At 26.1% G+C, this 26,744-nt stretch overlaps 2 protein-coding genes across 2 annotated transcripts; one reads left to right on the top strand and one right to left on the bottom strand.

Moving 5' to 3' along the window:
- The first annotated feature begins 2,472 nt into the window (after positions 1 to 2,472).
- Positions 2,473 to 8,588, top strand: LOC135932004 (uncharacterized). The gene is made up of 5 exons (XM_065469336.1): positions 2,473 to 2,507; positions 2,651 to 2,756; positions 6,394 to 6,579; positions 7,503 to 7,628; positions 8,535 to 8,588. Exons 2-5 carry the CDS (start codon positions 2,664 to 2,666, stop codon positions 8,586 to 8,588), a joined length of 459 nt encoding a protein of 152 aa, XP_065325408.1. The 5' UTR covers positions 2,473 to 2,507; positions 2,651 to 2,663.
- Positions 8,589 to 11,341: 2,753 nt separating this feature from the next.
- On the bottom strand, positions 11,342 to 12,350 carry LOC135931429 (ER lumen protein-retaining receptor 2-like). The gene is made up of 6 exons (XM_065468527.1): positions 12,215 to 12,350; positions 12,022 to 12,173; positions 11,873 to 11,980; positions 11,761 to 11,833; positions 11,540 to 11,719; positions 11,342 to 11,495 (listed from the first exon to the last, which is right to left on the bottom strand). Exons 1-6 carry the CDS (start codon positions 12,303 to 12,305, stop codon positions 11,461 to 11,463), a joined length of 639 nt encoding a protein of 212 aa, XP_065324599.1. The 5' UTR covers positions 12,306 to 12,350; the 3' UTR covers positions 11,342 to 11,460.
- Between the last annotated feature and the right edge of the window lie 14,394 nt (positions 12,351 to 26,744).

The following is a 26,744-nucleotide window of genomic DNA, read 5'->3' on the forward strand; positions in this document are numbered from 1 at the left end:
AGGAATAGTCCAAAATGACTAATAGACATAACTACGCAGAGCATCGAAAATTTTTTATAAATAGCGTATAAAAGATTGATCTGAATCTGAGACAATCTCATGATAAATTTGGTATGAAATACTGTTGACTACCTTTAACGTCAATGAGATAACAATTTATTATTTGATTTAAAGGAAAATTTAATTTCGTAGTAAATTCTTGCTTATAATAATTGGCATAAATATATATAATTAAGTTTTTATTGTAATTTTCTAGAAAAGGGTAAAGGTTGCATGAAGAAATAAAGATATTAGCTATAAAAATACTTTGTTGCCCATTTTGATTTTAGGCCAATCAGAAAAACCAATCGAAATTCCATAATAAATATATTGTGTTCTCATAAATTATTTAAAAATAATAAGGGAGAAAATATATTCTTTTATAGAAAAGAAAGCTTCCGATCGGATAATTAGCTAAAAAAAGACTTGATTTGACTAAATTTTGGAATTAACATTTTTATAGTAAAATTAAATAATGACAATATTTTTATCGTCGTGATAAAATTTATAAAACAAAAAGTTACCTAGGCAGCGTCTACATGAGCGGGAGGGGTAGGAACAGTTTGCATCCTATTTTTTTGAGGGGGTAAGGGGTAAGCTGCTTTAATGGGGGTAGGATAATATTTTTGGGGGTTTATCTATTATTGAGATGAAATAGGACAAAATTTATTGCTGTAAAAATTAATGCTTTTATTATAGTATTATTATAATACAATTCATCGACCAAATCTATGCAAACAATCATTCACACTGTTTTCCAAATAAACTATCCTTTTAAATGTAATTTAAAATGTTTAGACATGCTCATAATGCCATAATAATAAATTCATTGTAAATAATGGAGGTTTTAATTGAATTTATTATCTAAAAAATAAATTCTTTATATTCATAAAATACGATAGTTGGTAGTAGAGATAGATTAATTTAAGTTATCCTTTATAAATTCTTTGAAAAGAGTATCAATAAATAAATAGGTGAAAATAGTGATAAAGAGACACATCTTGGCGGCAGGAATTTTTAAGGGGGGGGTAGGCAAAGGTTTTTGAAGGGGGTTTGCATTCAGTGAAAATCTTGTCATGTAGACGCTGTACCGAGGTTATGTCAATACTAATAATAAATTGTAAAATTATATCTCAAAAGAACATTTTGCTATGACAGTATTAATTTAAAATAATCTGATCAAAATATACGCCTACTTTATAAAATTTACATTATATATATCCTAAAATGATCTTTGCCTATCAAATTTTTAAATATTTTTTATTTGTATAGTCATAGTTTAGTATAATGATTTTAGACATTTAAAAATACATGTACTTTTGCCACTCACTCATAAATTTAAATTTCATTTTTATGCAAAGTTTATTTTTAAGTCATTGCTTAAAATATGCCTTTTTATCAAAAATAAAATCTCCTAATCAAAGTACAGATAAAAATACAATTAAAAATGGTCCACTTGGAGTTATGATGCTTAATAATATTTTTTTTGAATGGTTGATACTAATTATTATATTAAATTACTAGTTATAATAGGAAAAAATTTGTTATTGAGAAAGAATCTAACATGTTTATTTTAGAAATGACAAATAATATAACAGAAAATGATGTTAAAGGTATTAACATTTCTTTATACTGTTTTCATCAATATAAGGACTGTGAATACAATTTGTATGATATATATTTAAATTAAAGGTTTCCATTACCTAACCAAGATTAAACAACTTGTACAAGATATTTAATAGTTGGTTTAGGGTTTCACAATATTTTTTAAAGCTTGGAAATAGGCAATTATATGTCTTTCCTTCATAAATAATATATTGTATAAAAATATTTTATATGCTTGGCTGAAAAACATTTTCAAAAATCTTCATTGCCTAGTTCAGGTTGGGTCATGCATGAGAATCTCTAATTTAGATATAATAGATAGTTGATTATAGTGTTGTTAAATGGCTCATTTTGAGCCGATTTTTAAAAACGGTTAACTTAATATTTCATTCAGAAAAATAGTGCCTAAGCCTCGAGATTTCGATAATCGTAATATTACGCAAGCCTGAAGATTTTGCTCATTGAAGGAACAAAGGTCTATACATATATTTCATTCAGAAAAATAGTGCCTAAGCCTCGAGATTTCGATAATATATGTATAGACCTTTGTTCCTTCAATGAGCAAAATCTTCAAGCTTGCGTAATATTACGATTATCGAAATCTCGAGGCTTAGGCACTATTTTTCTGAATGAAATATTAAGTTAGCCGTTTTTAAAAATCGGCTCAAAATGAGCCATTTAACAACACTAGTTGATTAAATTTAGTAATTCTTAACTTTTATGAACTTATTTATTTTCTATAAAATCTCAGAACAATTATATCATTTTGAACAAACTCAATTTCCCAATCATATTCAATCATCATTTGGGTTGTGTAATATATTCCAATCAAAAAATCAAGAATTTACTCGTGATATATTAAAGTATAAAAAGAAATATTTTATTTCTTAAGTAAATTTTTTAATAATTTTATTTAGATTATTTATCAAATAAAAATTAAGAATTTGTTTTAATATTAGGTCATACTATCCTTAATCTAATACATTATTAATATAATTTTTTAAAGAATCCAAACCAACATGACTTTTTGTATAAATTATTTTTGTGAAGAAAAATTGTTGAAGCATTATTTAGAATATTGGAAGGCTAAAAGAATGGCATGGTGGAATCAAGTATAACATATTGTCAATAAATAATACTATAAAACATTCTAATTCTCATTAGAAGGGGTAGAAACATACATGGACACCCACAGCTAAAGACTTTTATGGGATATAACCTCATCAATATAATATTGACCTTACACATGGCCTGAAAAATATTAATGCTATATTTCTTTCCTATTTTCCCCTTTTGCATGATTGTATACAACCCCATAGTTATCGAGAAAAATTTTTTCAGCCTGCAATGGTGTCTAAATTTATTTCTAACAGTTTATGAAAAAATCCAACAAAAATAACAGCTCTCAAATTAACTCCCCCCCCCCTCAACTGAAGCTTTCTATGGGCCTGATTGTATATCAATTATAAAATAAATAAAAAATCAAGAATAAATGTTCATATCACTTGCTATAGATAGAATAGAATAAACTTTAAATCTTTCTATGTTTATTGCTGAATATTTCAATACTTAACATTAAAATAAATGAATATTTTTAGTTTAAAATATACCTAATTCCTTAGTAATAAGTTCAGCAAAGCTTAAATTTAAAGTTTTTTTTTAAATTGGGCTTGGAATTAATTTTTTAGCCACAAAGTAGTTCTTAGCATAAGAATCCTATACTGGATCTTTTTTTTGAGTCTGGTCAGATGTTTTAGAAGAAAATGCAAGCCCAGTCTGAAAAAATTTGATTTATTTTGTACACAAATCTGGTCCAACCACTCAAAAATTGGAAATTTTTTATTAGGTTTAAGTCCACCAGATATGATTTCTGACACATTGGATTGGGATATATACAAAAAGTTAAAATTAATTTAAATAGTTTTTCCTTGTGTTTGTGTATTAATATTTTATCCCGCGAAAATTCAAAGTAGGAATTCTTACATTTTTTAAAATCTTAAATACTAATGGATAAAAATTTTATTAGCCAAATTTTTGATTTATTTGCACTAATAACTATGATTAGAAAAAATTTCTAGAATATATGAAAGGTTCAGAATATCCAAAGGTACAGAATTTGGTGAATAGAATTTTTTCTGAGACTTCATATGAAACGAAAAAAGAAAATGCAAAAAGTCTGCCCAAAATGAACCTTCGAAATCAAGCGTTACAGTATTTGAAGAAGCAATTTTGATTGCCCTTTAATTAATATCGGAATAACTTGAACAAGATATTTAATCTGAAGGTTACACAGCAGTTTTATGCAGGGACCCGAAACAAAGCCATTTTTGCGTTCCCATTCCGGTTTCGGTTAAGAAAAATTGTTCCGTTCTACCTTTCGGAACGTTCCGGAAAGTTCCTAGAAAAATATCTATATATATTTTTTAAAATCTACACATTTTAATTCAATATTTTGATTTATCTGAACCATCTGCTCAAAATCATTTTTTAGTTGATTGAATATCATCCTTTTTGTTAGTTTTACTATGTTTTTCTTTTTTATCATTGGACCTTAGAAGCATTTCTAAATCGTCATATTCTTGTCTTTCAGAAGATGCATCCGAATTACTTATTATTTTTAAATCTTCATCCTTGAAATTTTAAATATGTTTCCATGTCTCTAATAAATGATTTATGGCCATATTATTTTCCTCTTCGTTCAAAAGAGATTTAAACCTAGGTTACAGATATAAGACAGAATAAAGTAATTAATTTATTACCATTTTTTCCCTTTTGTTGAGAGCTGAAATCATGCCTTGTGATAATAGGGAATCAATTTTTTGAAGTTTTATTTTACATTTGGTCCATTGATCTATAAAGTCACCTAGAAAAATGCTCACTTTTTGGAACTAAGTTTGCTTAACGCCTTTAATGAGGCCTCAACAGTTTTTCAATCTTCACCGGAGAAAAATTTTTAGGGTGTACCATTTGTAAGGATTAAGAAAATATAAAGAACTCAATATATGGACCTGTTAGATGGATTAAAATTTTTTATTTTTTTAATTATAGAAAGAAATAAGAAATTTATGTATAATTTCAGGAAGGTTCCTGAATGCACATTCCGATTCCGTTCCATGTCCCTGGTTTGATAAAATATTTTTCAAGAAAATGATATGGATTTGGTTGAGCTGTGATAATCGCGAATATTATTATATTATAACTTAGAAAACTGATATAATATCGATCAATATTTTTACGAGATTTGTGTGATTTTCGTGATAAAGAAGAAATTATATGATTTTGAAATTCGCAAGCCTCGACTTGCACTAAGACTAACAATTCATTTTTATATTAACATGGACTCAATTGAGGATTACTATAAAATAACCGTTATTATTTCACTTTTGGATACATTTTACAAATCAATCAACGATTTGTAGAAATCTCTCTGAGGATTAAATCTTGATATTGTAAAATTAAATATTTAGAACCATTTTATTCAGAGAATATAAATGTATTTGAAGACCAATTAATTTCGGAATTTAAATATTGGGATGAAAGATTAATATTCTCCAAGAACCCATGGAAGCATTGCATACTTTAAATTAGATTTTGAGTTTTTCTAAATATATTAAAATTACTGAATATTTTATCAACAATTACAATTAGTACAAGCATAAATGAGAGGACCTTTTCTTTTTCTGAGAATAAAAACATCTCTCGGAAACACGGCATCCGAAAATTGATTCAATGAACCAGTTCTGCTTAATATACATAGTTTTAATCCCCAATACAGAACAATAGCTTGAAGGATATTTGGATTAATTTAAATCAATATAATAACGTTTAATTCTATAATTTATCGTGGCTTTAACCTGTTTTTATAACTTTAAATATTTTTTTAAGCAATATTATATTCGCTCTTAAATATTTTTTTATTTTCCAATATTTTATTATTTATGTACGAAATTGTCATTTTTTAAAATATGATTTTCTACAATAAATTAAATGATTAGTTTTTTAATAAATTTTTTATGTTCCAAAAAAAAAACTATTTAAATATAAAATGTTGAAAAATATAAAAACTTTTTTAAAATGAAATATTTAGAACTAAGATAAGAAAATTTAAAATATAGATTTCTGCAAAACAAATGCTCTTATAAAATAACCGGCATATAGCCTCGAGGCAGAGGATATTTCTTAGCTAAAACCTCGGATTCGCTTTTTTTGAAATAGTCAGAAAAGGCTAAAAATGAAACTATCACATGACTCATCTATTATGAATCACTCTGAAATAATAAATGTGTTTTTAAAAAAAATTTATACAAAAAGATTGATTTTTTTTTGAAGATTTGTAAGAATTACAATTGGAAAAATGACCCAATTTTCTAATATATAAATGATATTTTGTAAATGTAAATATTATAGATTAATATAATAAGGAGAAATATTCTTGAGAATTATATTTTTCAAACCTGTTATGGTTTAAAAAAAAATTGAATTCGAACCCCGTTTGATTTATCACCTGATTTAAGCAAGGTCAAAAAAAATCTTTAAAATCTGGGGTTTGAAGCAGAGCCCTACTGATTAAATTTTTAGATCGAACCCGACCCGAATTTTTCATTTTAAAAAAAATGTAAATTACATTCGGGTTTCTGGGCGACTTGAGGAGTGCTCTAACTTAAAGATAATTTTAAAATTCAAATCTTTGACCTCTACAAATATATTAGATAGCATGGCAAAATCAATTTGTTTTTAATATTTGTTTAGTATATGCACACACCTTCGAATATCGATTATAAGCACATGTCCAAATATAAAAGTTCTAGTGAGGCACCTGACGGGAACTCTGACTCAAGGCTCGGTTATTACATTGCTTATAAAGAAAAACAAGCGAATACGGAAAAAATTGTAGAAAATATTGAACACAAAGGCAAATACGTATTAAAATTAAAGGTATGTATATAATAATAAAATATGCAATAAATCCTTTTAAAAATAAATTGTTTCAAGAGATTAGAATAATTCTCTATAAGGAATTGACAATTTTAGGTTTTTATCATTATTTAAAAAATAAAATATAATTTTGCTTAAATATTTTATAAAATAAAACAGTTTTTATTACTTAATTCAAAATTGAAATTTCCATTTTATAATTATTTAAAACACTTACTAACTTAAAAAAATATTGTAATTTTTTTCTTCTAATAATATTAAATTTTAGTATTGCAAACAAAATGATTGCTTAAATACACTAAAATAATGTTTAATTTCATTAAATACAATTAATTTTTTAATAGAACTTGGGAAAATATTTTGAAACTTAATATGGGCCTGAGAATTTTTTTTAATATTAAAAATGGGCCGGGTCTCTTCCTAAAAATATTTTTACTGCGGGCCTGAGCAAGGCCTGATCAAAAAAATTAAGACCCCATCTCGGTGTCCAATTTTTATTTAAAATAATTTTCATTTTAAAAAATAATAAAGTTGATTGACGTTTTGACATTTTTCAAAAAAATAGAACACTGATTAGAGGTCTGCAATGGCGTATTTTAACCCGAATACCCATCCACCCTTCGTTTTAAAAAATCTAAATCGCCCACTCACCCACCCATGTTTAAACTCTTTTAGAAAGGGCGGGCGTGGGCGGAAAATTGACCTCTAACACTGATCGGACTGTGCTGGGCTTAAAAATAATGCATGAAACAAATTGTTCAGCCCGAATTTTATTAGCGCGTCTAGTACAAGGTTTTTTTATAAAAAATTTCATACCAGTTCGAAAAAATATTTTGCATAAATTTCCCTGCCCCGTCAAAAAAATATTAATTAAAGACATAATTATAATTGTCCATTAAATTTCAATTTTATTTAAAATCTAGAATAAATCTCAGATGGTTCATGCTATTCAAATTACAAACTATTTAGATACTTGTTTGAATGTATTTCTTGATGATGCATTTTTGGAGAAGAATTCAAATAAATATTTAAATTCCCATCCTGATCAGGTTCATTTTTTGAATTTACACCTAAAAACCATTATTACTATGATTTATTTGAGCAAAAAAATCTTTGAAAATCACAAAATTGAAATTTTTTTAATAGGATCAGAATCAATTTTTAAAAAATGAAGGATTTTTTATGGGGTAATTAATTTGTGTATATGGTATTAAATATATTTATTAATATATTTTATAAAAATATTAAAATTTAGGAGAAAATGAGATAAATTTGTGAATCACACCTCATAATACAAAGCAACATCAAGACTTTCTAATAAATATCATCCATCTGCCATAAACTTCCTTATCCAAATCAATTGGTTCCAACATTTAAAATAAAAATAACTAAAAATCACATCTCTCTTTTTTGTTTGGGAGCTTTGGCTCATTTTTTATTCTGAATCTTGGCACCTTGATTATTTGTAACTTCCTTCACCAAATTAACTACATTTTCCTTATTATATCTGGGGGATATAATTGAAGTTATTAGGTATTTCAGAAGACATAATGAATAGCAATTATTTCTCTATTACATTCTTATTTTTTTTAAAAGGGGCAAAATAGGCATAAAATCGAGCCTGGCCTGTGGCAGACTTTGTAGATTTCTAGTCAACACATTCAACTTTAATTAATACTTAAAATGATAATTCACCCTCATAACTTTAATTATTTTTTTAGCCTGCATTATAAACCAAGAATAAATTTTTTTTAAAATATTGTTATACAAATTTTCTAAACTGACAAGAAATGTGATTTTAATTTATTTTTCCATTTCACTCCACAAAATAAAGCCAAAGTATATAACATCTATGATTATGTTTAAATCTGCCTTTGTGTTAGATCTAACAGGCTTCAAATTACATCTTTGGCATTCATGGCAATTTTTATTTACATTTTTGTACAAAATCTTAGATAGAAAAAGGCACATTTTACACTACCTGTTATACTATATGCAACAAGAAATGAGCCAAAATAATATAATATAAGCCTCGAGAATTAACAAATAGAGGTCAAACCTTTCTGCCATCTATGAGAAAAATCTCCAGGCTTACATAATATTATTTGGCTAAAATCTTAATAGGGTCGTTTTTAAAAATCAACCCGAATTGGGATCTTTAACAACCCTAGAATTACATTCACCTAGTGTTGTTAAATGACTCGATTTCGCCAATTTTTGAAAACAGTTCAAGATTTTTGAAAGTAAATTACCCAAGCTTATTGATTTTGCCCACAGATGGCAAAAAGGTTTGAACTTCTATTTGTAATATTTCTAGTTAAGTAATTTTGGCGAAAATCTTGATTTAGCCCTTTTTTAAAATCGGCTAAATAGGGCTATTTAAACAACAAAACATTCATCCATTAACATTGCAAATATTTTAAATGAGATTATTAACCTTTGGTGAATAAAAAAACAAAATACACTTAATTTGTGAAATTTAGTTTTTTTAAAATAGAAAATATTAATATTTTTATGATATTGGTTCAAAGATAGTAAATAAAAATCAATATAAATATTGGATCAGGTTTTTATTAATATCAGATTGGATTGGCACAGTCCTAAGTATTAGCCCTCTAAATCCATTTTCTAAGAATAGATATTGATGTATTGGCAAAAATATTTTTTAAAAATTTGTTTTTGTTTAAATCATTTTTTCGTTATTAATTTATGTGGGGGGAATTAGTGTTTTAACAAAAACTTTTGATTCAGCCTTAAGGTTTAAGATGTTGAAAAAATCACCTCAGTCCTGAAGTTAAATGATCAAAATTCTTAATATGTTGAAATTTCAAATAATCTTACTTATATTATATTTTTTATATTAGAATTTATATATGTGTGTCAATGGGTGAATTTTTCAACTGTAAAACATTTTTGAGCTTTTTTTTAAATTGAAAATCTCGATATTACCAGCCAGCATGTTAAGAAAACCTACTCCATGATTTTTAGAAAATTTAATGAACTTTTGAGCCTAATATAATTTAATTATATTAGTTTTCCCCAGTGTTGTTAAACGCTACTTTTAAAAGTAGCGCGCTATCGCTACCGCTACCGTTTTCAAATGAGTAGCGCGCTATTAGCTACTTTTTACGCTACCTTGATTTTTTTTTTAAATATTTTTTTTTACGTAACTTTATTTCCACAAATAAAATATTGATATAAAAACATGACTATAATTTGTTACATATATATATATAATTTATTTATTATTGCATTTTAATAATAATAACATTTTGGTACTGTCATCCCCAAGTCTAGAGCGACGGTCAGAAAGTATAAGCTTTGCCATACTAAATAATCGTTCAGCATTAGCACTTGAGGGCAACGCAGTATTAAATTTAATAAACAAACTTTTTATATGAAAAAAATCATCAAAAATATTTAAATTAGTATTTTTAGATTTAAAAAAAGCATCTAGAGGTTCAATAATATTATTATTATTTATTTCAAAAAAATCGTCTATGGAAGGCTGCGGTTTCGATCTTGCTATAGTATCGTGGTTAGGCATGCCATTTTTTAACGTTACCATCAGCCTATCAAGTTGCCCTTTAGATTTAGTCAAATTGGCCAATTTAACTTGAAACTAGGTCTTGAATTTTGGGAAAGGATCATCTATATTTTGCTCATTTTCCAAAGAAATTTCAATATCTTCAACAATCTCACACATAACAAGATTTATAATGCTTAATATAAAATGTAAAATGAAATATAAAATAAGATAAAAGCAAGGACATACCAATAACGGAATTTCAAAAATATATAATTTAATGAATGCGCGAAATATAAATTTAATACAGATTGCTATTTAACAACTGTTTATATCTAATATATAACATTAATGTATATTTTTAAATATAAATTTCAAAATTAAATTAAAAAAAAGGATTATAATTTTAGATTTTATAAAAAATATATTTTAATAATTTTTAGATAGAATTAGTAGCGAGCTACCGCTATCGCTATTTTTTTAAAAAAGTAGCGCGCTATTTTAACAACACTGGTTCCCATATGTATTTTTTTATAAATGATTTATATTTAATGGCAAAATTGTCTGAAATTCATAGGGTAGGCATTCTAAAAGTGCTGGAATACACTAAAAATCAGATTTTTAAATTTAGAAGAATGTTAGATAAAATTTATTTAAAAATAGCACATTGAGGCTAACAAGTATATGAAATACTCTATTTTTTAATTACAGGTTATGAAAATACATCCCAAGATTGCACCTTTTAAAGTTGTGTTATTAGTTGAAAATAATAATTTAAAAAAAGAATTAATAGAAATTGCAAATCACGTAAAGGATCAGTTGCTCAAAATTTGTGTAACCATTTTTGATCCATTGCTTTATGATGAAAAAACAAAAGAGGCACAGATATCTTTGTATAGATTATTTCATTTAAATATATAATTATTTTTGAATAAAGTTGTGATAGCATTGGAGTTCCTTATAATATTATTATAGAAGAATCGTGTCTTCAAAATGGAATAGCTTCAATAAGAAATAGAGACACCACAGTATTGGTAAATATAACTATAATAAAATTTATCTACATTTGTTTTTAGCAAGACATCCACATAACAGAAATTTGTAAATTTATGAATCTTCATCTCAATGTATATTAAATCATATGTAATAAAATTATACAAATAAAATTTTATTGCCATTCATATTTATATATAATTATCTAAAAGGTATAAAAATATATAAGGAAGAAAGACATATAATTAAAAAGTAACTAAGTTGTCAATCAAATTATATAATAGAAATTGGTAAAAAAATTTTGTATAATCAAGAACTTCAAATTAATATTAAATTACATATATAAAAATTCAATGTTTCAATTAAGCAGGTAGTTTCAAATTTTTTCCTTTAAGAACTATTGTAAAATAATAAATAATTGAAAATTTTAAAATCAAATACCTTTGGTTATATAAAGATAGAAGAAATCACAATATAAAATAGTTTGTACACATCCAGCAACTATTGCTATTAGATCACGATAACCTTCAAAATGATATCTATATATCCAGTTGAGTATATATAAGGCCCTGTATGAGCCCAGTGCAAAGAGATAGTGACTGGTTATGGTTTCAGCCTCACCTAATTTCAAGAATATTATAGAAATATAAAAACAATTATACCTGTTTTACTGACCATAAATAATTGAGGTAAAATGGCCACTGATTCAAGATAAATTGAAAAAGTCCATAATATCTACCAAAATTATTAAAATATGTTTTAAGAACATGTTACTTCTAGTAAAGAAAAATCATGATTAATAAGAATTGCTAACACAAGTGACGGAATAATTAGGGATTCAATTCGAAATGTATCATGGTTTCTATCATAAGTAGCTTTAAACTATTATGTATTTAAATTAGCAATTAAATAAATTTGGTAACTTTAAAATAAATTAGATATATTGTCGCATAAGATGCAACTAAGAATATGACCTTCATAGTTGAATTATACACAGAAACATATGTTAAAAATAAATCAACATATCTTGTGGTATAAGTCAAAGCAAATAAAAGCTGTGATTTGCCAGATATTCCTATATACATTTACTTTGATAAAGAAAATTATAATTTTTACCAGAACAAGACCTCGTTTTCCATATTTTTACAAGTAATATTATAATCGCTAATAAGTGGGATAAATCGCCAGTTAAACGAAAAACATTCATATTTGTTCAAAATATAAGCATCCAAAAACACGTGGCATCAACAACCTTTTCTATAAATGTTAAACATAAATCACGAATAATTCAAAGATCAACAACTTTATTATAACTTACTTAAATTAATTAGCAATTTATTTTTAAATTGACTTATACCTATTATTTAGATCTGTATTCTTAGATAATTCCCTTCAAATTGAAAGTCTTTTTGCGTCTTAAAGAAAGGGTGGAGGAGTGGGGTAGTGGAAATTTGCCTTATATATAGGGATAGGCCTTTTATTTTAAAATATCAATGTTAGCGTTAACTCTTAGATAAAAAAATTAAGTTATAATTACTGCAGACCATAGGCGTTGTTATCGTTAGGGGCACTGTCTTAAATATATTGAAATGGTTATTTGCATACAGCCATATAAACTTTGGTAAGCTCACTTATGGATTTTAATAGACTTAAAAGGGTGTAGGAGAGCCTTTATTGGAATTTATTAATAAATTTACTTTACTATGGATACAATGTAATCATGAGAAGTATATTGTTGTTGTCTTTGATACGAAGTTGAGGGATCAATGTCTGGTATAGATGTATGTATTATTTCTTTATAGTTTTTTTAATGATATATATAAAATCAAATCAATTCATGAATAATATTTAATTCAGGGATGTGAACTCTTCGACAAAAAAAAAGGGTCCGAGTCAGGTTTCAGGAATAAATTTTTTTAAAAAGTGTGTAAGTTTTGCAGTTGCAGAAATGTAGAAATTACATGTTTTTTAATTGCAAAACCTTAATAACATTACCATTATAATAAAATATAATTGCATGCACTACAAAACATGGATAGATTTTGCTAGAAGGGTGGGGTGACTCAGTGGCGTCACTAGGGGGCGCAGGGGCTCAAACTTCCTAGAAAATACATATAGAAATTGACACTGTAATTCTACCTACCGAGAAGGGTTTAACTCTGTTGGCGGCTTCTCCCCCTGAAAAAAATTTTTTTTAGTGGCTCTTTAATATCCCCTTGAATTAAAAGTAAATTTTTTTCATTGCCCCTAAAACGATTTTATTTATAATTCTATTAAATAATACATGGATTTAATTATATAAAAATTAATAAGACTATCTAAATTTTTATCAAATGAATACTATTTTAACTATTAGATTAGATTAATACATATAAATTATATTTAGAATATCAATATTACTCACTAAATATTAATTTAGCATTAACAGTTGAACCTTAATTGACTTTTATTTTTTAAATTATTATATAACCCTAATTAAATAATTATAATCATTTATTAATTGAAAATTATTATATAACCCTAATTAAATAATTATAATCATTTATTAATTGAAAATTAACAAATTTAATATTGTAATTAGCCGAGTTCAAAATTACTAATCAACTAAATTATTTATTTTTAAATTTAATAACCATGCCTCTTCCTAAAAATATTTTAAAGGTCCAGGGGCGTCGCTAGCTTTTACAATTTCAGGGGGCTCAACCCGGCCTTCGGCTCGCTTTTGTCCGGCCTTCGGCCGGGTTTTATATTAATATATTATACTTTCTTAAAATTTGCTAACTTTAAACAATTATTCCGAATTTCATATTTTGTCATTTATTATATTTTGCATACAAAATAAACTAGCATATAAATAATTAAAACAATACAAGACATTTTTAAAAATAATATTTTTTAATACAAAATCTATTTATTACAATATAAAATATTTTCGATAGCTGATATAAAAAAATTTTGCATCTGAGGAATTACAAGATAAAAAAAAAAGGTTAATTAATTCATATCATACATATGCATCAATTGATAATGGTTTTTAAGAACCACATAATATAATATAATTCTTACCATTTTACATTGACAAAAGGTCATGAAACTAATATAACCTTCTGTTATCATTTTAGACAATGTTTTATAGAATGAACTAATAAGGAAAAATTTATAGACCTTACCAAATCAATAATTCTTGAAGAAGAGAATATAAACGACCAATCCAAATAATAAACCTATATAGTGGTTAGAGCTTCCTCTTAGATAATATGATGGAAGCTAGATAAATAATCGAGAAAATATTGTGAGATATTAAATTTCCAAAAGATTATCTTCCATTTTTAATAATATATAAAAGACTACACTACACAGTTGACCATTATTGCTTATCTAAAATATGCAATCATGCTGTATTAATAATCATAAATTACATAGCCATAATAGATGCTGGTTAATTTGCAGTCATTGCCATGACACTCACGATGGTAACCCATATCAGAATTTATTATGTAAATTGATAAAAAACACTAAAAATCTTTAGAAGAAATTATGCAAATATATTGAAGCCTTGAGTTATTTACACGGCAAGGATGCCATATTAGTAATAAAACATTTTGTAACTATAAAATAAGAACCAGAGTGATATCATGAAAGCATTTAGATTTTATATATTATTGTAGCATCACCTCTAGTTGGTATATTTTATCTTAAAATAATAGTAGTTTGTAATTATATCAAAAATATATTCGTATTAAAAATTTAACTCATAACTTTCTTAAAAACACATAAAATAAGAGAAGAAAATATATCTAATTTATTATATCCATTGTGGGATAAATAATAGGACATTTAATTTTAATATTCTTATAAATATATAGATGGCGTTAAATAATTTAATACAAATTGTTACTTATATTTATATCAAAATCATTTATTAGTAAAATTTTAAAATATTATCTATAATATATTATATAACTGTCAAATACGTCTGTAAAAGTGGCATTTTACCTAATATTTTATAAATAATTTTATATTATAGAGGATTATAAACTATATGTCTACTATTTTATAAATAAATCTCTTATACTTATTTAGATTTGGACCTTGAAAATAATTTTAGGAAGAGACATGATAATTAAATTTAAAAATCAATAATATATGTGATTAGTGATTTTGAACTCGGCTAATACAATATTAAATTTGTTAATTTTCTATTAATAATAAATGATTATATATATTTAATTAGAGTTATATAATAATTTGAATAATAAAAGTCAATTAAGCTTCAACGGTTAATGCTAAATTAATATTTAGTGAGTGATATGATATATTTTTAACACAGAATTTGATTGCAAGCTGACATAGTGAAAATATAATTTATATGTATTAATCTAATCTAATAATTAAAATGGTATTCATTTAATAAAAGTTTAGATAGTCTTATTAATTCTTAAATAATAAAATTAATATATATTAGTCGATAGAATAATAAAAGAAATCGTTCAGAGGGCAATTAAAAAAATTTATTTTTAGTTCAAGGGGATATCAAGGAGCAATTTAAAAAAATTTTTTGCTTCAGAGGGCTATTCAAATTTTTCAGGAGGCTCGAGCCTCTTTCCTCCCCCCCCCAGTGACGCCACTGTAAAGGTCCAAACAATAAGAAAATTCTTTATAAAAAGTAAGTAGACATATAGTTTATAATCCTCTATTATATATAAGTGGTTATAAAATATTAGGTAAAATGCTATTTTCACATACGTATTTGACAGTTATACAATATATTACAGTTAATATTAATAAAAATTTATAATAAATGCTTTTGATAATAAATATAAGTAACAATTTGCATTCATTTTTTAACATCATCTATTTATTTAAAAATATTATTAAAAATTAGGCAAGTTATTATTCATCCCACTATGGATGTAATAAATTAGATTTATTTTCTTTTCTTTTTTTAAGTGTTTTTGAAAGCTATTTTTTTCTTTTTTGAAAAACAATTTGGATTTATTTTTCGAATTCAACTGGCGGAGTCGATAAATTTTGATCCTCTAGTTAAAATTTTAATACCAGTATATTTTTGATATTATTACAAACTACTATTATTTTAAGATATAATATATAAACTAGAGGTGATTCGACAACAATATATAAAATCTTAATTGCTTTCATCTGGTTCTTATTTTATAGTTACAAAATATTTCATTTCTAATATGGCATCCTTGCAGTGTAAATAACTCAAGACATCAATATATTTGCATATATTTTTCTAAAGATTTTTGGTGTTTATATTTTATCAATTTATCTAACATAATAAATTCTGATAGGATTTAACATCGTGAGTGTCATTCAATGATTATATCATTGATGTCATTGCTATGACTAGTGTTGTTAAACGGCTAAGCCGAGTCGACTTAACGAGCCTAGTTTCTAATAGATAAAACAAATATGAGCCGCATTGGTCGGCTCATTTAGTCGGCTCCCTTAGTCGGCTCGTGTATTTGACTCGTTGGGTCTGCTCAATTTTTTTGTTTTTTTATAAAATCTGGTAAATTGCTAAATTTTGGGAAACTGATTAATGTAAACAAAATTATAATAAGAATATGTTGTTTTTAAAGTTTTTCGAATTTTATTGACATAAATGGGCTAAAATAAGTATTGCTAACATGTTTAAATTTTTAGTGAAGATGTATAGATAAGTGACAATTGTCATAATCGTTAAATTTTTTCGATTTTTTTTGACGTAAATGGGCTAAAATAAGCATTGCTAACATGTTTAAATAAAATTTTAGTGAAGATGTATCCTAGATAAGTAACAATTGTCATAATCGTTGTTTTTAAAGTTTTTCGATTTTTTTTGACGTAAATGGGCCAAAATAAGCATTGCTAACATGTATAAATAAAATTTTAGTGAAGATGTACCATAGATAAGTGACAATTGTCATAATCGTTTTTTTTATAGTTTTTTGTCAATTTTTCTTAAACTTTCCTTTTTAATTTATTTCTAAATTTTTGCGATTTCTTTACGTTTTTTTTCTTACTGTATCTTTTCTCAATTTATTTCTAACTTTTTGCGATTTTCTTTACTTTTATTTTTCTTACTATATCTTCTCTCAATTTATATTTCTTCAATTTATAAATTTTAGTGTTGTTAAACGGCTCATTTTGAGTTGATTTTTTTAAAACGACTAACTCAATATTTTAACCAGAAAAATATTGTCTAAGCCTCGAGATTTCGATAATATATGCCAAGAGCCTTGCTCCTTCTATGAGCAAAACCTTCAGGCTTGCGTAATATTTTTATGCATGAAATATAGAGTTAGCAGTTTTTAAAAATCTGCTTAAAACGAGCCGTTTAACAACACTAATAAATTTAGGTCCATTTTTTTAAAACAATTTATGTTTTTTTTCATCATACATACAGACAAAATATTCTATTTATAATTTATTCATTTTAATCTTTTACATACATTTTTAACCTTTTCAATCTAGTCATTTGTTATCTTTATTTTTTTGAGCATTTATCTATTTTTTCTTCTCATTTTTGATAATTATTTTTTTAAAATTATATTTAATGTTTTTGGCAGACAATATAATTACAATTGCTAAATTATAAATTAATCATTTGGTTTACCTTAACTCTAATACTAAACGATATTTAAATTAATAAAATATAATTATTTTTAAATTCTTATTTTTAAAACGCATTAGAAAATTTTTATTATTTAAAACAATAGGGAAGACAGACTAAATAAAATTAATTTTTTTTAAGTATATTTCCATGGATTTTAATTCGAGTTATTTATATTCAGTTGAACAATTTTCACAGTCCCAACAAGAAATTACAGGGATAAGGTAAATTATATGTATATTTAATATTGAAGATGAGTTTTTCTTACATAATTTTGCTAAAATTTATAAATATTATATATTTTATTTTGTTAATTATAATAATTTAGATTTCGAAGTTAATTTGAATCAGCTTATTATTTTATTTAATCAACTAGCAATCCTGCTGCTCTTATTTATATTTAAATGAGGTTTTAACAATAGAATTAATGCCCAATATGCTAATTGGCTCAGCATCCGATTAGTGAATTTTTTTATTCCATCTCTCATAATTTTAGAGGAATATAAATAAATATTTTTTTAAAATTTATTATTAATCTTTTAAAAATTGAAGATGAGCCTATTCTTATTTGAAACTATAAATTTTTCAAACCACGCCAGGCCCGAATTATTTTTAAAAAAAATTATTTATTTTATATAGACGCATACTGAGTTTAGATGTAGTTGATGTTGGAAATGGATAGGTAAAATTCGATAAATATTTCTGATAATTCTAATATTAAAAATTATTTTATCCATACTCCCCCAAAAACGCATAGGAAATGTTCCTTATGCCAAAAGATGCATAGAGTTATTACAGCGACAGGTATATTTTTTTAAATAATCATTCATAATTTTTACCTATATTTTATGTGTATTAATTCAATAAAAGTACCAAATTAAAATCAGTTGTTTAACCCCCTTAAAAATATCGCGCGATATCTATCATTACCCATCAAAAAATGTAACGCGCTATTAGCTATTATTTTTTTTGCAACTTTGGCTAATTTTAGGTTACTTTTTATATAAAAAATTTAGAAATAAATTTATTTTATTTTTTGCTTATAATGAAATTGCATAATATAATATACATAAAAGTAGGATTTTCTATATTAATATCCTTTATTTTAAAATAAATTATAAGTGTTAGTATTTTTTATGCTAATACCTACCACTACCAAAAAGATAGCCCGCTACTTTAACAACTGATTAAAATAACTAATTTTAATTTAAACGGCTTTTCCACATTATCTATACTTTCATTAGATGAATCTACTTCTAATATAATATCTAGACCTGCGCGCCAATGTCGCAATCTACCACGGCGATTTATAATTTTTTCATCGGCGATCTGCGGCGTGCGGAATTTGCCACCGCCTACTAAATTGTCGGACGGTGGCACGAAATTTATTTAAAAAGTTTTTTTAATGAATTTAATTTATAAAACAATGAATTACATTTTTTTATAATTTATTTGGGCGCTCTTTTCTAACACATTGTTTATATGGTTTAATTCATTTTTTCAACTATTTCCTGTCTCACACCAATTTACATTTATGTATTTTCTATTCTGACAAGAAATAATTATCTTATATTTCTTAGACAATTAATTTTTTAATAATCATTTTATTTAAATTTTAAAACTTTAGAAAATCAGTTATTCCTTTATTGTTTATAGAATCAAATGACATTAAATCTTTGCGGCAAAAACATTATCGCCCAGGGATGCGAACCCGGCAAAATTTTTGCCCAGGTTAGCGGATTTTCTTCTTCAGGTTCGGGTTCGAATCCTTGTTTTCGTCCCATTAGATTTCAAATTTATTTTATACATTAAATGGATATTTAAAAAACATAAAATTAGAGCTTGAATGAAATCGGCGGCTGTTCCGGCTTAAATAATATTAACGGCGGGGTACAGGTCTAATCAGAATAGATTTATCTACCATCTTTATCTTTAATATTTCGAAAATTTCATTTATTACTCCCCATTCAGATTTTATATTTATCAATTACTTATATAAATATTTTTAGCAAATTTACGAAGGCATATGAAGTCTATTCATCCTGAAGCATTATCCACCAAATTTATTGAAATTCCTGATTCATTGTTCGGAGCCAGAAAACTATCTGATACCGAAAATCTTTATATGAATAAATTAGTATTAAGATGCCTTATAAGGAATAATATATCTTTCAATATTTTGGAGAGCGAAACCTTTAAATATATTTTCAAATATGCAAATAAAAATATAAAGATAGTTTTCGCCAAACTGCAAAAAGGTATTTATCGAATATATTCTTAAGCGCCAAAGATGGCATAGTTAAAATTTTAAATAATGTCACGGGATTAGTTTCTCTAACCACGGATATCTGGTCACAAAATTCCATATCATATTGTGCGATTACCGTACATTTTATTGACGAATTCTGGGTATTAAAAATTTTTTTGCTAGATATTCTAGAGTTTCCCTACTCTCACAAAGGTGAAGATATTTGTGAGCTAATTATAGAATCAATTGAAAACTTTAAAATAGAAAATTTTTTTTAGCCATCACACATGACAATGGCTCCAATATAATAGTCGCTTTAGATTTAATAAATGAAAATTTCCAATCAAAATATAAAAAGGCATTAATAGTCATAGATGCCTTGCGCATGTTTTAAACACTATTGAGGGAAGAGATAGATTCCTTTTCGAAAGAGCTAGATATGGTAGAAAAATTTGTAAAAAAATTACATAAAAGTTATAAAAATTAGTGGTACACGAATTCCAATGGATGTGGTAACTAGATGGGCAAATTCATAATGTTATCTAGTATTAATAAAGTATTATAATAATATTTAATGTTCGATAATATTTTATTTTATATTTCGTCATATGCGATATATATAGTGCATTTATCTAGCATCTTCATCGAGGCCATTTTAATAGCCTCAATTTGATGATAAGCAGCATGCCTATCTAACGTTCTATAAATTTTATCTATATATAGAATGGTCATTCCAATTGTAGGGGACTTTTCTGTACATATTTCGCATGTAATTTTATAAAATGGATATAAAAATATTACGAGATGCTTCAAAAATTCACAATCATTAATAGTTAAATTAAAATTTTCTTCTCCAAAAATTTTCTTCCCCAAATCCTTGATAGCACCATTTCGAGGAGACCGAATCTAATTTGATGTCGGTAAATATCTTAAATGAGTTGAGAAGGTAAATATAGAAATTAATCCTAATTATTTATATATAATCATTCATATTTTAATTTAGAAATGTCTATATTGTGCCTGATCCTGCTTTAGAATAGATTGAGGATTATTTGGCGGATCCAGTGGCAAAGACAACAGTGGATGTTCTTAGCTGGTGATCCGGGGTCTGGAAATTTCAAGAGATTTCCAAAATTATCGAATATGGCTAGAGATTATTTAGAGCAACAAACAACATCTGTTGCCAGCGAAAGAGTATTTTCTAAAGCTGCCGATATCTTGATGAACAAACGAAATAGAATGTTCTCTTCAACTCTTAAACAATGCCTCTCGCTAAATTCATGGGACATAAATATATTAAATTTAAAGGAAGACCTTTGGAAATAATTTTTTAGCATATTTTATTTATACATTATTATAATTTAAAGTGTAGGTTATTTTATAAATAAATATTATATATAGTAAAAAAAATGCGTCCTTATTTATTTTTTTTAAAAATTTATAAATTAGTTTTATCAAAGTCAGATATAAAATAGATGTTTTAACTAAATGGTCTTTAATAAACAAAATTATATAAAGATTAAAAATGACCAGATTGAAAAGGTAAAAATGTATGTAAAAGATTACAATGAAAAAATCATAAAAAGAATATTGTATGTACGATGAAAAAAAAAGTAAAGAATTGTTAAAAAAATGGACCTAAATTTATAAAATATTTTTAAAAATACAAAAGAATTATCAAAATGAGAAGAAAAATAAATTGAGAGAAGATATAGTAAGAAAAATAAAAGTAAAGAAAATTGCAAAGAGTTAGAAATAAATTGAGAAAAGATACAGTAAGAAAAAAAACGTAAAGAAATCGCAAAAATTTAGAAATAAATTAAAAAGGAATAACTAAAATAAATAAAAGTTTAAGAAAAATTGACAAAAAATTTCAAAAAATTACGATTTTCTTTTTTTGAATGGGAAACCCTGTATCTAGAGTACATCTTCACTAAAATTTTATTTAAACATGTTAGCAATGCTTATTTTAGCCCATTTACGTCAAAAAAATTCGAAAAACTTTAAAAACAACGATTATGACAATTGTCACTTATCTAGGGTACATCTTCACTAAAATTTTATTTAAACATGTTAGCAATGCTTATTTTAGCACTTTAAAAACAACGATTATGACAATTGTCACTTATCTAGGGTATATCTTCACTAAAATTTTATTTAAACATGTTAGCAATGCTTATTTTAGCCCATTTATGTCAAAAAAATTCGAAAAACTTTAAAAACAACGATTATGACAATTGTCACTTATCGGTTAATGATGCTTGGTACCTTAAGGTACCATCTATCAAATTTGAATTTTGTTCATTTTTCATTTGGATAGGCACTACCAAATATATTTATAATATATATTTAAAAAATCGTGATTTTTGGAAAGCCTCTATGGCCTAGTAGGCTAGAGCTTGGCTTACTTATCCTATGCTCACAGGTTCGAATCCCGGGAATGATCATGTTTTTTTTCTTATTCTAACTTGGTGGTTCCATCATTGGGGGGGGGGGGATGATATATAGAAGGCCGAACTCGACCACGTGATTCCGTATTAATATATTAAATAATAAGGGTCTTATTACATTTTAATAAATTTTGGTCGGTATTTAGCAAATTAGATTGGTATTTAAAATATTTCCATACATTCACTTGGTAGTAAGCATCATTAACCTCACTTATCTAGGGTACATCATCACTAAAATTTTAATATAACATATTTAAAATCTATATTTTTACCCACTTGCGTCAAAAAATTTCAAAAATCTTTAAAAATAACGATTATGACAATTGTCACTTATCTAGGGTACTACTTTACTGAAATTTTAATTTAACATCTTTACAATATAAATTATATTTTTACATTTTTGTGTTATAAAAAATAGGTATATAATATCTGAAGCCGAATTCGGGTCTGAGCCCTTTTTAGTTACGACATGACATGAATATTCTTATTATAATTTTGTTCACATTAATCAATAACCTAAATTTACCAATTTAACAGATTTTATAAAAAAACAAAAAAATTGAGCAGACCTAGCGAACCGACTACATGAGCCGACTACGAGCCAACTACACGAGCCGACTATACGAGCCGACTATACGAGCCGACTATACCAGCCGGCTACACAAGCCGGCTACACGAGCCGACTACACGAGCCGACTAAGCGAGCAGACTACATGCACAGACTAAGTGAGTCGGTTCATGCGGATGATCGGCTTGATTGGTTCCTGTATAGCTATTAAGTTTTAGTGCTTGTTAATCCAGGACAATTAAGTTTATTTTTCTAATCAATTTCTTTAATTATGCTTACCCCAGCTTCGGTATCTAATTCCATTCTGATATCGCTATTGTTTATTTTAACATCCACTAGTGTTGTTAATCGGCTTAGCCGAGTCGGCTCGAACAGAGCTCACCCAAATTTTGGATCGTTTTTTTCGACTCCAACTCAAAGTATTGGTCGTTTTTTACGACTTCGACCCGAGTTCAAGCCGAAAAAAACGACTTCGACCCAAAATATGGGTCGTTTTTTTCGACTCCGACCCAAGTCCAAGCCGAAAAAAACGACCTCCAAAATATGGGTCGTTTTTTACGACTCCGACTCAAAATTTGGCTCACTGAATTTTTAATTCAACATGTTTAGAATATATATTTTTAGATATTTCCTTTAAAAAAATTTGAAAAAGTTCAAAAATAGCGATTATGACAATTGTCACCTATCTATGATACATCCTCACTGAATTTTTAATTTAACATGTTTAGAATATATATTTTTAGCTATTTCCTTTAAAAAAATTTGAAAAAGTTCAAAAATACCGATTATGACAATTGTCACCTATCTATGATACATCCTCACTGAATTTTTAATTTAACATGTTTAGAATATATATTTTTAGCAATTTGCTTTAAAAAAACTCAAAAAAGTTCAAAAATAGCGATTATGACAATTACCACTTATCTATGGTACATCATCACTGAAATTTTGATTTAACATGTCTACAATATATATTTTTATCTATTTCATTTAAAAAAGTTCAAAAATAACCAACATGACAAATGGCACTTTTCTATGGTACATCTTCACTTAAAAATTTTAAAATATAACTATGATGAATAGTTAATCAGAGCATTATAATTTAAAGAAGCTTTAAGTAACTTTCCCGCTTATAATATTAATATATACTAAATGTTATTTGACTTTTGGTCGAAAAAAATGATCTAGATATTGGGTTAGGGGTGAAAAAAAGCAACCCTAACTTTAAGTCGTCTTTTAAAAAAAAGATCCATATTTTGGGTCGGATTGAATGAAACGACCCGATGTTTGAGTCTGAGTCAGAAAAACGACCCAAACTTTGAGTTGGAGTCAAAAAATACGATCTAAACTTCAAGTTTGAGTCGAAAAATACGACCCAAACTTCAAGTTTGAGTCGAAAAATACGACCCAAATTTCAAGTTTGAGTCGAAAAATACAACCCAAATTTTGAGTCGGAGTCGTAAAAAACGACCCATATTTTGGGTCGAGGTCGTTTTTTTCGGCTTGGACTTGGGTCGGAGTCGAAAAAAACGACCCATATTTTGGGTTGAAGTCGTTTTTTTCGGCTTGAACTCGGGTCGAAGTCGAAAAAACGACCCAAACATTGAGTCGGAGTCGAATAAAACGACCCGAGCTTTGGGTCGGGGTCGCGACTCGCGGCGTTTTAACAACACTATCATCCACCCAAAATTCTGGATTATATTTGCTTGTTTTATTATTAATAAAATTCACTATTTCTTTTCTACAGACTCGAGCAATGTGCCCAATTTTGTTGCATTTATAACAAGTGGCATTCTTGTGGGATTTGGTTTTTTGTAGATCGTATTATAATTTTATACGGTATGGATTGTTTAGATTGTTTATCATTATTAACTTTTTGAATATTTATATTATTATCATGTTCCTCTTCTAACTAATCGATTTTAGTTTCATCATTTTGTATTTTTGTATTTTTTATAGCTGTTTCTACTGCAGTAGCTATTTGAATAGCTTTATTTATGTCTATATCATCTTCAGATAATAATATTTGCAAAATTTTAGGATTTTTTATTCCGAATATAAATTTATCTCTTAATGTAGTATTTAAATATTCCCCAAATTCACATTCACAAGTCGTGGCTAATTTTCAAAGATTTTGTATATAGTTTATTAATTTTTCCATGTTTTTTTGATTATTGATATAGGATGAAAAAATTTAAGTAAAATGTTACGTATTTCTAATGCCTCTTTATTTTCTGGGTGCGCATAAATTTACTAATATTATATAACACATCCTATTGTTGTTAATAACAGGGATTTTTTTTGTGATGATGTTAACCTTGGTTGTGTGTTTTTAAATAATTTAAATAAGTCGTATCAACCTTTGTAACACAAATTTGAATCCGTTAAACTTTTTATCGACTGCACCATTTTTGTAGTGTCTTTTTTTGTTATTATAAAAATATCGAAATCGCAATAATGAAAATAAATATTTTCAAAAAAATACAAAAATGTAACAAATCAATAAGTCAATACTTATCAATTTCTAGCATGCATGGGGTTTTATATACCCCTCCAGAGTATTGAAAGGTTATAGCTGATTTTTAAAAATGGCTAACTATTTTGTGGCCAAAAATGATTGCCTAAACTTTAAGACATTGGTATAGCCAATAAGTGTTATGGTAACTTGGAAATGCCCCCTTACTTAGATAATTTTTCTTTTTTCGTAAATATCATAAATAAGCTAATAAAAATCCCCCTTATACACCCCTCTACCATCTCTCCCCTAAGAATATATAAAATATATCACTAAAAAATAATTTGAAGTCTAGGAACAATATCTTCAGCCTTGTTTTTTTTGGATATGATTTTGTCGTTTTTAAAATTCGGTTCAAACGACCTGATCATACCTTTTACATCACTAATGAAAATATATATCAAATATCTTTGTTCATCAAAAAATTCAGTTTATCAATATTGATAAAACATGATTTAGCACATTTCCAGGCAAAAACATTGTTATCTGCTATAAATAGAAATTTCATTTAAATTGCATGATATTACATATTTAGATGACATTGATATAATGGAAATATATGTATGAATGTATTGTAATATATTATTTATATATTATGAAATAGTATATTCGTTAATTAAATGTTTTATAATGAATATATATATTACAGTAATAATATAATATCGGGCTATGGTTAGGTACCTAACACAAATATAGTTTGTTAGGATATATCATTACTATTATTTCTAAGTTGTATTTATTTATGTATATTTATATTAAAGTATCTTGAAATAAAATTGAAAGAATATTAAAGATGGATAATTGAACATTTTTAGGTTCCGTTATTTACAAGCTTTGTGGAAGGGTGGGGGTTGGGTGGTAATTTTTAAAATATTGAAATATTTAATTTTAAAACATTAAAAATTTATTAGAACTAATCCTCTAACCTTGATATAAAATTTATTAGAAAAAATTATATTTTAATGACTATATCGAACATAAATAATCAAATATTAGAATATACAAAATATTTAAGAACTAATATAATATTGTTAAAAAATAAATATTGTTTTCCTGTCAATAATCAATTGAAACGTTTAACCGATATTAACTTTTAGTTTTCTAAACTGTAATATAATAATTTCATGATTCTCATAACTTCAGCTATCCATATTATTTTTTTAAATTTCGTAAAATTGTTAAGTGAATCAATAATTTATCAGTACATATAATATAAAAAATGATTGTGATGATAAATCAGTTTTTA

This window comes from Gordionus sp. m RMFG-2023, chromosome 1, assembly GCF_954871325.1.
Source record: "Gordionus sp. m RMFG-2023 chromosome 1, tfGorSpeb1-WG-v2, whole genome shotgun sequence".
NCBI lineage: Eukaryota > Metazoa > Nematomorpha > Gordioida > Chordodea > Parachordodidae > Gordionus > Gordionus sp. m RMFG-2023.